The sequence below is a fragment of the Podarcis erhardii genome, assembly GCF_964252035.2.
Source record: "Podarcis erhardii genome assembly, chromosome: 11".
In the NCBI taxonomy this organism is placed as follows: domain Eukaryota; kingdom Metazoa; phylum Chordata; class Lepidosauria; order Squamata; family Lacertidae; genus Podarcis; species Podarcis erhardii.
In genome coordinates this window covers 48,689,155-48,702,207 of record NC_138501.1, presented here as the reverse complement: position 1 = coordinate 48,702,207, position 13,053 = coordinate 48,689,155, and the positions used below count along the sequence as shown (strand labels likewise).

The 13,053-nt window shown below is 45.0% G+C and overlaps 1 protein-coding gene across 1 annotated transcript in view; it reads right to left on the bottom strand.

Annotated features, from left to right (window-relative positions):
* The window catches only part of EPG5 (ectopic P-granules 5 autophagy tethering factor), an 84,670-nt gene that overhangs the window by 36,692 nt on the left and 34,925 nt on the right, over positions 1-13,053 (bottom strand). Inside the window, exons 20-26 of the mRNA XM_081881746.1 lie at positions 10,999-11,109; positions 10,057-10,176; positions 8,394-8,560; positions 6,577-6,804; positions 5,353-5,476; positions 3,379-3,523; positions 430-601 (exon numbers count right to left, since the gene is read on the bottom strand). Of these exons, the coding sequence (XP_081737872.1) occupies positions 430-601; positions 3,379-3,523; positions 5,353-5,476; positions 6,577-6,804; positions 8,394-8,560; positions 10,057-10,176; positions 10,999-11,109 (1,067 nt within the window). The remainder of the gene's footprint in view (positions 1-429; positions 602-3,378; positions 3,524-5,352; positions 5,477-6,576; positions 6,805-8,393; positions 8,561-10,056; positions 10,177-10,998; positions 11,110-13,053) is intronic.

Sequence of the window (13,053 nt, the reverse complement as noted above, 5' to 3'; positions counted from 1 at the left end):
GTATTTTTCTGTGCTGTTTTTTTCTTTTTTTCTGTTTGTATCTATTGTGTTGTATTGCTTTGTTTTTTCTTGCTTAATTTAGTGGGGTTTTTTGTAACCTTTAAAACTGGAATAAATATTATTTTTAAAAAAACAACAACAAAATAATAATAAGAACAGAGCTCTCCTCAAACATTTAGGCTTCCAGGCACATGGGATTCTTTTTCTAGCCGTGGATACTGCACGTAAGAAAGAAAGAGGGGAAAGTGATGCCCCCAAAGGTTTGCATGCAGCACCCGGAATGCCTAACACAGGCCTGCGGCAGGGTTTCTCCCTGTCCGAAGGAAGAGAGGGAGGAGGCAGCCTGGAGGCTGGGCTACGCTTAAAGGGGCTCAACACAACACAGAGGAGAGATGCACAAAGACAAGGACAAGGAAGCCTGGGTCTCACTTGGCACAGTGCTGCAGGATCCTGAGGTTGGCGCGAACCAGCTCTTTGGCTTCTCTCTGATTCACCAAGCTGGCAGGAGAAATAGCAGGCACAGGAGCTTTCATCGGCTGAAGGTGGAGAGGGGCCTGGGGGGCGTCATACTTCTTTAAGCTGCTGATGATTCTCTCTTTGGCTGAAAGAGAAGAGACATGTGAAGCGGTCAGCAGTCACACCGCTTTCTGGTTGATCAGTGTGATAGGAATTTTGAGGTCTTAGATATATGTTAAATGTTCATAAGCGTACCAACCAAGCACATACATAGATCAGCACAGGAAGACCGACCTGGAACCATTTTGATTCCCAAACTGACCAAATGTTTTCTCTGCAGGGTCAAAGGAAAATGGAAAAGCCTCCCCATTGTCTTTTCCTTCACAAATCCTGTCTTAAGGGTATGTCTGTGTTTGAATAGGGTGTGAACCTGTGACCTGGCCCAGGAACTAAGTATTTATCATTACAAAAGACTGGCCAGGCTCCCTAGGCAATCCAATCTAGTAAGCAGGGTATCCAATCAAGTAACCTGCCAGACAGGAGATAAACAACCAGGAGAAAAACAACATTCAAATTTCTGTTTTAGACAGCCTTTATCTGATGTAGGTATGATGTATCTGAGGGGTGGTCTTGATCTACAGGGTGGCAATTTCAAAAGTCTTTATAAGGCCTTGCGCGCCACTCTTCTGGGTTCCTCTTCCTCTCCTGCGTGTGAGGGGAGCACCCTGTTGCAACAGTTCAATAAAGATCAAGCTTACTAGCTGCTTTGCTTCTCAATATTCTCTGGTTGGCCTCTATTATTTTCTCCTACCAATAGGGAACCTATGTAAGGACTCTATATGGGCTCTTGGATACCCCATAAGGGGAAAGGGCAATTTTTGTTTACAACATCAGCAACAGGTAGAAAGCAAAATTTGCACCGAGAAATCGTTTCACACCTTTAAGAAGGTCTCTACCGCTCTCAGAACTTCTGCACAATGCCATTCATTGCTGCCCCTCTGCAAAACTAAAACGTCGCACTTTACAACGCGGGATCAACTGGATTCCCCACCAGCGCCTCCTGGCTCCCCCGGTTACTCTTTAATTCTACTGAGCAGGTTATCTGACAAACCTGGATATCAAATTGTAGTCTGAGTCTGGTTTGCTTTAACTACTCTGAATGGTCACCACATAAGAGGAGATGACCACTTATGAGCCTGCAGGTATAACAACAACAACAACAATAGCAGCAACAACAACAACAATAATAATAATAATAATTTATTATTATTACTGGCCACTCTGGGCAGCTTCCAGCATATATAAAAACATAATAAAACATAAAACATTTCACCTTAAAAAGCTTCCCTATACAGGGCTGCCTTCAGATGTGTCCTAAATGTTATATAATCACTCATCTCCTTAACACCTGATGGGACGGCATTCCACTACCAAAAAGGCCCTCTGCCTGGTACTAAGCTTGTGAAAGTCAGCCTCTTCCTATGACTGCCAATTTCCAAACATGGGGCTCCATCCCATTTTAGTTCTGCTCAGAGTGAACCTGTTAAAATTAATGGGCATGACTAACCAGCATCCATTAACTTCAATGGGCCAACCTTGAGTAGAACTTTATGGGCTACAACTCAGAAGACCTGTGCAGACTAAACTTGCAGAGCTTTTAACCAATTATCAAGCAAGGAAATTTAGATACAGTGGTACCTCGGGTTACGTACTTAATTTGTTTTGGAGGTCCGTTCTTAACCTGAAACTGTTCTTAACCTGAAGACCACTTTAGCTAATGGGGCCTCCCGCTGCCACCGCGCTGCTGTCATGCGATTTCTGTTCTCATCCTGAAGCAAAGTTCTTAACCCGAGGTACCACTGTAATCTACTCACCCTTCTCAGGAATGAATGAATGAATGTATTTATTGATTTAATTCATTCGTTCATTCATAGCACCCTTCAACACAAGCTCTTAGGGCTGTTCACAGAATAAAACACAGGATAAAAACATATAAATAAGTAAAACAAAACAGCAAAATGATAACCCCCCACCTACCCTACTCTGAAAGCAAGATTAATGTAAGAATATCAAAGTGGAAACAACATGAAGATCATTTCTTTCTGCAGTCTCCCATTATGATGAGAGGTTCGCCTACTCACTATTCTGAGCAATTCTGCAGTTTTGCAGAAACAGATTACAGGGATTGCCAAATCGGAATTGTAGGCTCAGCATATAAATTTATCAAGAAGACCTACTTAAGGAACAAAAGTTCTTCTGAGCATTTTAATCTAAGTGGGTTTTTACTTTTCCACCCAAAAGCAGGAGTATATAAATATAATCACTGCAGCAATTACTAAGGAAACTGGAGCAGTGGCGTAGCGTGGGGGGTGCAGGGGGGGCCAGCCGCACCTTGCGCAACATTTGGGGGGGGCGCTCGCACTTGCAGCTCTCTGCCCCTACCTGGCTCACTCACTCTCTCTCACTGCAGTGCTGGCTGTGCGAATCCGATCCGAGCTGCCCGGTCGCCGTCCACTGTGCAGGGGGAGGGTGCCAGGCGTGCGTTGCAGTGCGGAGCGGAGAGAGAGTGAGGGGGGGACTATCTGGGGGAGGGACAGTGCAGCGGCCGCCCAGCGCAGCGCTGAGCGCGGGAGAGAACCACACCCGACCAGCCCAGGCAGCAGCAAGAAGAAGCTGGCAGTGGCGGCAAGTTAGGGGTTAGGGGCGCAAATTACTTGCCTTGCCCCGGGTTAGGGGGCGCAAATTACTTGCCTTGCCCCGGGTGCTGACAACCCACACTACGCCGCTGAACTGGAGTTACAAATGCCTTTTCTATATTAACGATCCAAAACAGCTGCACCATTAAAGTACTGCAAGCAAAAGTCTCAGTTAAAGCACTGATGTCTTGTTGTTGTGTTTCTAAGCACTGTGAGCGTTGCTTACCTAGCAGAGGGTCCGTGAAGTCCGTCTGTGAAGACAAAGTACTTGAGGCTGCGTGCGATTCTACCTTGACTTGAAACCAAGAGTCCAGCACTTCCTGGAATTCGTGCTGAACGCGCTCAGTGTCCACAAACTCTATCCACAAATCCTACGACGGGACGAGAGAAAAGAAACAGAGGTGGGCAAATATAGATGGCCGTGGAAGGGAACGCTCCCAGCCTCTTTTACATCATGGCGGCAGGGGCATCAGATATGGGTAGAGAAGAGAAGCAGAGCAACAGAGAACATCCCACTGGTGTCCATCTCATGGTCTCTTGAGGTTTCTCAACCCCACCATAAGGAATGCAATTCCAACCTCTCCCCAAAGGGGCGTGGCTTGCATGAAGCTCCTCCCTAATGGGGGTTCCGTCCAATAACCTGCCCAGTGGGTTGAGGTTTCCTCCCCAAAGAAAGAATAAAGTTTTGAGAATGAAGCTGGGCTTCCTGAGAACCCCATACGTAATATACATGTGGGCACACGGGTGGCGCTGTGGGTTAAACCACAGAGCCTAGGGCTTGCCGATCAGAAGGTCAGTGGTTCAAATCCCCGCGACGGGGTGAGCTCCCGTTGCTCGGTCTCTGGTCCTGCCAACATAGCAGTTCCAAAGCACGTCAAAGTGAAAGTAGATAAATAAGCACCGCTCCGGTGGGAAGGTACCAGCGTTTCTGTGCGCTGCTCTGGTTCATCAGAAGTGGCTTAGTCATGCTGGCCACATGACCCAGAAGCTGTACGCTGGCTCCCTTGGCCAATAAAGCGAGATGAGCGCCGCAACCCCAGAGTCGGCCACGACTGGAACTAATGGTCAGGGGTCCCTTTACCTTTATTGTTACCTTATGGGAACTAGGTTAAAGACTGATAGAAAAATTCCAGGAGAGCACCATTAGAGGGAGCGAGGGGAGGAGAGCCACTTAGGTCCATGAAGCTACTGTGACCACTTCAAACAAGATCCTAAAGGCCACGCTCTCATGAGGGACACATGCCGCATACACACCTCTGACGGAATTGCCTATTTGGACATCATCCAAGCAGCTCTCTAAAGCCACCCAAGTCCAAAAAAAGCACTTGGGAATGTTACAGATGAAATTGGGTTTGGCTTTTACAGTGTCCCTTAAGTCCATTATCAGTCAGAGAAGGAATGGATGGAGGCGGGATCCGGCAAAAGCAAGGCAGATCTTTATTTTTCCTGTTGCTACGGAGTCTACACACACACATACACACAAACACACACCTGGACTGGGCAATCTCTAAAGCCCTTAAAATTCCTTCCACACTTTTGTCCCAGGCGCTTGGACTACAAATCCCATCAGCCCCAACCAACATCTGAGGGTTGCAGTCCTCTAGAGGGCACCCGGTTAAGATAAAACATATGCAAAGGGACTTGACGGGAAGTCAAAATTGAAGAAAAGATTTTGTAAGATAAAAGGGGGGCGAATATTTACTTTCATTATTATCTTTGTGTGTGTGTGTGTGTGTGTGTACATGTGTGTGTTTTGTATGGAATGTTTGGGAGGAAATAAGACAGTAAATAACAAATAAACTAAATATTGATGTGTGTAATTTTTATTTCTCAATTATATTTAGTGGTAGTATGGTTGAAATGTTTTTCGTAACACAAAATCATTCAATAAAAATTATTTTTTTAAAAAATAGACGGCACCCGGTAAGTGAAGGCTGGCTTACAGAACATGAAAAAGATACACTACATTAAAATGCATCCGCTAGAAACATCATGTATATTAAAAAAAAATGACAAAGAGATCAATAAGCTGAAAGTCTTCTGGAACAGGCAGGTTTTCGCCAGAGTCCAAGAAGAATGAAGTGTTGGGGGTTGACGGATTTTCCAGGGAATGGCAGCCCGCGAAGTTAATTGCTAAGTTGGAGGTGTATTACGGGGGGGACAGAGTTATAGCAACCTCACCTTTGACCCTGCAAATTACCTGCTGGTTCTGCATGATCTTCGCAAGCCTGTGGGCATCATATTGCTTTGGTAAGGAGGGGATGTACGTGTCCCCCTTCTGAAAGCTCTCTTCTTCCAGCCACAAAACAAACGTGTTGAAAAGCCTGAAAAGCATAACAAGAAGAAATTCCGACGAAAGAAGAATGGCAAACAAAATCAATGGACTACGCAGAATTGGATAAAATGACAAGGAAGGATTCGAAACCTGCGGGACCGGATATTCACAGACGATTGGAAGAAATATATGAATTATTTGAAGAGCAACTATATCAACAAATTACGCTAGTAGGGCTACAGGAAGTTTTGTACGGACTAATATATGAAATATTGCAAAGAGGAGAGATATTAGTTATGAGGTACAAATGCAATAGTGAAAATAAGAAATGTACATTGAGTGAATAGATTGGAAAATTTTCAGATGTGATTGATGGAAGTCAAAAAAACCTGTGTTAGATGTAAAAGTACGCTTAATTGCTTTTGAAAATAATATGCTGAAAAACTAATTTAAAATTTATTTAAAAAAGAAAGAAAGAAAACCTAGGAGAAACCTAGCCAGAGGATCTATATAATAAAATTATTATTATTATTATTATTATTATTATTATTATTATTATTATTATTATTTATACCTCGCCCTCCTCAGTTCAAAAACTGGGCTCAGGGTGGCTAACAACAAATTTAAAACACTTAATTATAAAAGCAGCATAAAAAGCAGTATAAAGCATATAAAGCAGTATAAAAACATGAATAACAATAAAAATCAAAAATCAAAAAGATAATCCCCAGGGCTAGCTGGCTGAATTGGTCCTACTTGGGCCAGCGAGGAGGCCAGGGGAGAATTAGCTGTGGAGTCTCAGAGCGGGTGATCTTCATAAAAGGGGAGGGGGAGGGAAGAGAAGGGAAATAAAATTCAATTCAATTCAAATTAAATTAAATTAAAGGCCAGGCAGAATAGCTCTGCCTTACAGGCCCAGCAGAAGGAGGTTAAATCCTGAAGGGCCCTAGTCTCATGGGACAGAGCATTCCACCATGTTGGAGCTATCACTGAAAAGGCCCTGGTGCAGGATAATCTGACTTCCTTAGGGCCCGGGACCTCTAAACTATGGTTATTCATGGGCCTTAAGGAGCATAAGGAGATGCTCCAGAAAAACAGCACCCCAGGTTCTGCTTCAGGACAAGGTCTTCTTTGGAGATATATGATTACCTGACGAGCTCCTTGTGCAGTTCAGGGGAGGTCAGGTAGACCTTCTTGCCACCTCCTTTCTCTGCTAAGCTTTCGCTGCACCCTGCCAGGCTCTCCAACCTGAGAGCTTTGCTGGCTGAGTGGTGGAAGTCTGCAGCCTCGATCAGACGATGCTTCAGGTCGCTTAATAAGCCCAGGTGAGCGGGACTCTGGAAGAACCTTTTCCCAATGCATCCATCTACAGGTAACCTTAAAAAGAAGTATCTTTCTCATTTACAACCAACACAAGTGAAATCGCTTAGAAAAGCACTATGTAGACCTTTTCCCTTTTGAAGAAAAAGAGACTAAGGTGGTCATAATGAAACTTAAAGGGAAAGGGACCCCTGACCATTAGGTCCAGTCGCGGACAACTCTGGGGTTGCGGCGCTCATCTCGCTATATTGGCTGAGGGAGCCGGCGTACAGCTTCTGGGTCATGTGGCCAGCATGACTAAGCCGATTCTGGTGAACCAGAGCAGCCCACGGAAACGGCGTTTACCTTCCCGCCGGAGCGGTACCTATTTATCTACTTGCACGTTGACATGCTTTCGAACTGCTAGGTTGGAAGGAGCTAGGACCGAGCAACGGGAGCTCACCCTGTCACGGGGATTTGAACCGCCGACATCCTGATCGGCAAGCCCTAGGCTCTGTGGTTTAACCCACAGCGCCACCCACGTTTCTTTATAATGAAACGTAGCAATGGAGAAATCAGTCTACTTCCAGTTGCATGAGTTATTTTGTTAAGTTTGTCCGATTTCTGCAATTTTTTAAAAGAAAAACCCAAATTAAACTTAATACATGTTTCTAAATATATTTGGCTATGCTGGCTCGGGCTGGTGGGAGCTGGGAGCCCAGTACATCAGGAGAGAGGCAGGTTTTTGTGTCGTGGTAAGGAGAAATTTCAGTTTTAACCAGGATTCCTGAGCTGCCACCTGCTAGTCCCCAATAAAAAGGTAAAGGGACCCCTGACCATTAGGTTCAGTCGTGACCGACTCTGGGGTTGCGGCGCTCATCTCGCTTTATTGGCCGAGGGAGCCGGCGTACAGCTTCCGGGTCATGTGGCCAGCATGACTAAGCCGCTTCTGGCGAACCAGAGCAGCGCACGGAAATGCCGTTTACCTTCCCACCGGAGCGGTACCTATTTATCTACTTGCACTCTGACGTGCTTTCGAACTGCTAGGTTGGCAGGAGCAAGGAACGAGCAACGGGAGCTCACCCCATCGCGGGGATTCAAACCGCCGACCTTCTGATCGGCAAGTCCTAGGCTCTGTGGTTTAACCCACAGCGCCACCCGCCTCCCCTGCTCGTCTCCAATGCACGAACATAAAAACCTGCCTTTTACGGGATTGACTATTTGCCTGTCTACCCCTAGTGTTGTTTTCTCTGGCTGGCAGCAGCTCCCCAGGGTCTCAGGCCGAAGGTTGCCTTTCTTTATCACCTACTCTAACTGAACCCTTTCAGTTGGTGAGGCTGCCAGGGATTAACAGGCGGACAAAGGCCCTTTGCATGCAGAGCAACCCATATAACCAAAAAGCAAAATGTGTTCCCCTTTCAATGAGCCTTCTAAAACATTCATCCCAGCTGGGATCTGAATTGATGTCATGTTGTCACTTTAAACTGCCTTTATATTTGCAGTTGTTTCCTAAAATTGTTTCTGTGATTGTGTGCAATGGTTTTTAGCCAGTTCTTATATCTTACGTCATTACAGGGTAAATCGTTTCAGGACGCCTGGTGGGGAAGCAACACAGGAAATGAAATAAATAACAATAATTAAATAAAACCCTCCAGATGTGAATTCACCCATATTGCGGCCCCGGGCGGTGGAGGTAGAGGAGGAAGAATTTCTGCCAGATGAGCGGGAGCAGCGGGTGGTCAGCGGGGGTAGCGAGGGCTTGATGAGCCCAACGATAAATCAGCAGCCGCTGGAGAGATGGGACGATGGGCAGCTTCAGCTGGCTCTGAGCTTTCTGCAGACAGAAAAGAAAGTTGGTTGCGTCGCCTTCTGTTGTTGGGAAACTGTGTACGTGCAGCTACTCACACAGAGTCAATTAAGGTTTGGCAGACAGCCAGAAGGCAGTCTGAAGGAGTAAGTCTGCCTGGTGATAACAGAAACATGGAGACAACTCCCTGATTGGTCAAGCTCTCTCAAGGGAGTGATAATTAATGGCCTACTAACTGGAATGTGTTAGTTCAGTGTTCAGAGTTTCAGAGTTCTGTGTGTCAGTGTAGGAGTTGTGAGTCGTGTCAGAGAGAGCTAGCAAAAGATCCGTGTTCTGTTCCTGTAAATAGTCCACTGTATATAATAAACACCTAACTACAAGTTCCTGGTTCCCGCTTCGTCTATCCTGTCTGCAGCCAAGTCGCCAATTGCTTCCGTGGATTCTGCGTGTACTCTGCTAGGTCTGGCTAAGGTCCTGCAACTAGCCAGAAAATTGCGAAACACCAAATAGGTTATGCCAATATCTGTGAAGTCAATTTCCCCCATCACGAGCTTGTTCTGGGTGCTGGGATACATCCGGGGAGATGGGGGCAATTGGCAGGCCCCCAGCTGGCTCCAGCCCACCGACCGGCAGCCGGGCGAACTCCGGTTCTTGGAACAGTATCAAAACTGCGACCTTTAGAGACTGAGCATGCAAGCTAGCAGAGATAAGAACTCCTTGCAACAGAAGTAGTGGACAGAGGCATATGTAAGCATATTTACAAGTGTTTATTCAGCATCAGGACAAAGGAAAAAACATGTCTGCTTCCCTTCGTGTCCAAGCAAACAGCAATAGGCAAAAGCTATATACAACGGAAGTTCCCAGCAGACTGTGCTGGAAGTAAACAGACATGTGACATGCAACAACTCCACATGCCTGTTCTAAAGGTGGAACGGAACTATATCCTAACATCGGGTGCCTTTTCAGAGAAGGCATCCATCGCCTAGAGAAGACATGTTGGACCCGGGAAGAATGGCAGATGAAGCTGATGGACTATATGGAACTGGCTGAGATGACTGACAGAATCCGAGACCAAGGAGAAGAGTTGGTGGAAGAAGAGTGGAAGAAATTTAAAGTTTATCTTCAGAAATATTGTAAAATTAAGGAATGTTAGAAAGATGTTGGGGGGAAAAATTATGTGGTTTTAGCAGAAAGGATATAAAGGATTAAGTAAAAATGAATTGGTGAAAGAGAGAAGGTAAAATTATAATATGTTAAGATAAATTATCAGGATAAAAACAAAGTTGGAAGGATTTGCTGGAATATTTAACTGAATTAGAATACAAAAATGGGAGGCGTGAGGAAGTCAAGGAAATAAGTGAATGTAAGTAAGTGAGTTAAAGGTTTGATTTGTTTTTTATTTCTTTTTTCTGTTTTTTGATTGTATGTGTTGTTTTGTTTTGTTGTTTTGTTTTTTTCTGTAACCTTTAAAATCTTAATAAAAATTTATTTAAAAAAAAAGAGAGAAGACATGTTGGTCCTACCTTCAGAGCCTGATCAGGAGCCAAATTGCTGATCACCAACTCCTTTTCCACCACTCTGCGAAGCTGGGAATCCTCTTCAAAGATGGACTCCGTGTTCAGAATGGTCCACGCAAACCAGACCTGAAAGTAATAAAAGCAAAGGCTACCAAGGAAAGAGAAGAATCTGCTCCCAGGAGACCCATCAAGCCTCAAAATGGTTTCTTCCAGGGAGGATAAAAATCAATTTTTTTTTTATTTTTAAAAATATTTTTAAATGGATTTTTTTCCATTTAAATCGGATTTTTTAAATTTAAATTGGATTTTTAAAATAAAATGCTTTTGGGGGGAAGTCTTTCTAAAGATAGTTTTCTATTTAAGTTACATTATAGTCCAAAGGCTATTCATCAGGAATAAGGTTTTAGGTTTTTCATGTGTGCTACAACTAAGTCTAAGTTTTCGGTTTTCTAAAATTATTTTAACCACATCAGTTGACAAACATGGATACATATGCCATAATGTTACTGTTTTAGTTAAATAAATTGTTTAAATTGTTATTAAGGAAATGATTCTTTTTCTCCTTCCAATAAAGTACAGCAGAAAAGTTCTCCAACTATAAACAGCTAACTTATTCAACCTCACAATAATTTCATAATTATCTATCTATGTATTTCTAATAGTATAACCAAATCAGTGATTTCTGATATAACTGTAAAAAACTACTCTGAAAATTTATTATTCCAAAAATGAAACCTTTGTCTGGTTACAAATATTAAGATTATACCAGCAAGAATGAGTCTTTCTGTTAAAAAAAAAGATGATTTAAATCAAGTCTTACTGACTGGTGATTTAAATTGTGATTTGATTTAAATCAAATCCACCCTGGTTTCTTCCCAGTGAGAGAGCAAGGCTGGGCAACACCCTCCAAACCCATTCTAGGACGTCAACTCTATGGCACTTCCCTACCTGTGTGGGATTTGAGTTTCCCTCGATGAAGGAAGGCGTGACATTTCCGGCCACGATCCAGCTGACTAAGGAAGAGAGCAGCCCCTTGTCGCAGTGGTAGCCCAAGGCATTCTGGGAAGGTTGGGCGAGAGAGAAAAGGCCAGGTGAGAAGACCTTGAGCCATTGCAGGCCAGAGATTTAGGCTGAAAGGCAATGGGATTTAAGCCATAGAAGTCTCTTCAGCCTTTAAGAAGACTCTTTTTGCCTGTTATCAGAGGTCAGGAGAACACCATTTCAAACAGCATTTGACATAACAATGTTTGACGCAATATATAGCACAGGGAAGCCAAGCTCTAGTGTGAAGAGGGCAGCAACGAAGCTTTGGAGTCTGGAGAGTGTTCTAGCAGGAAGGGTTCAAGAACATGTGCAAGTTTAGCTTGGAAAAGAGACGAGGAAGAAGCACTGGGGACCGCCATCTTCAAATATCTGAAGAGATGTCACATAAATAGAGCAAATCTCCTCCAGAGGGTGGCAATCAACAGGTTCAGCTTCCAAGAGTGATGATTTCTTCTAAACGTTAGGTCAGGCTTCCTCAACCTCGGCCCTCCAGATGTTCTGAGACTACAATTCCCATCATCCCTGACCACTGGTCCTGCTAGCTAGGGATCATGGGAGTTGTAGGCCAAAAACATCTGGAGGGCCAAGGTTGAGGAAGCCTGCATTAGGTCATAGGAAGAAGAAAGAGCCATGTCCTGAATTAAATCACAGAGTACCAGTGTTAGATGGGATCCCAAAGCTCAACAAGTCCAACTCACTTCCAGAGCAGGGAATAGGCAACCAGAGCATCCCAACACGTTCTGCATTAAAGGTAAAGGGCCCCCTGACCATTAGGTCCAGTCGTGGCCGACTCTGGGGTTGCGGCGCTCATCTCGCTTTACTGGCCGAGGGAGCCGGCGTACAGCTTCCGGGTCATGTGGTCAGCATGACTAAGCCGCTTCTGGCGAACCAGAGCAGCACATGGAAACGCCATTTACTTTCCCGCTGGAGTGGTACCTATTTATCTACTTGCACTTTGACATGCTTTCAAACTGCTAGGTTGGCAGGAGCAGGGACCGTCGTGGGGATTCAAACCACCGACCTTCTGATCGGCAAGTCCTAGGCTCTGTGGTTTAACCCACAGCGCCACCCGCGTCCCACATTCTGCATTACTTGGCCATTATTTAAATATAAGGAGCAGATGGGAGTCATCAGCCTGGGAAGGAAGCCCATCAAGGAGAAGGAGAACTCTTGATCCGAAACCTCCGCTGCCTTGCTGGATATCTTTAGGAGAAGAAAACCCTACACAAATGCAGAGTGGAGTCCCTAAGATGGTTGGATAGTGCCTTGTACACCTCCATCCAGCAATTCCTGCAGCCAAGCTGGTGCCAAAGATGTTGCTTTGCTTTCCTTTGGACCACATCAGCGAGGCTGCGAGAGGAGGGGATTGTCGTCTGGGCAGCCCAGGACCTCCAAGCTTGCACCTCCGGGGACGGTCACCCCAAGAAGTGCACTCCATTGTCTCTTGAGACAAACACTGCCGGGATTTTTGACTACGTGCTATTCTGTGCAGCTTCACACAGAGTCAATTAAGAGTTGGCCGACAGCCAAGGAGACTGAGCAGAGAGGAGTACAGTGGTGCCTTGCAAGACGAAAACAATCCGTTCCGCGAGTCTCTTCGTCTAGCGGTTTTTTCGTCTTGCGAAGCAAGCCCACTGACAGCTTAGCGGATTAGCGCTATTAGCGGTTTAGCGGCTTTTAGCGGCTTAGCGGATAAGCGGCTTAGCGGCTTAGAAAAAGGGGGGAGGGAAAGCGGGAATAAACCACAGGAACTCACAAGACATTTTCGTCTTGCAAAGCAAGCCCATAGGAAATTCGTTTTGCGAAGCACCTCCAAAACGGAAAACTCTTTCGTCTAGCGAGTTTTCCGTCTTGCGGGGCACCACTGTAATTCTGCCTAGAGATATGGGAGCCTGGAAACAGCTCTACCATTGGTTGAAGTCTCCCACAGGCATGATGATTTATGACCTTACTGACTGG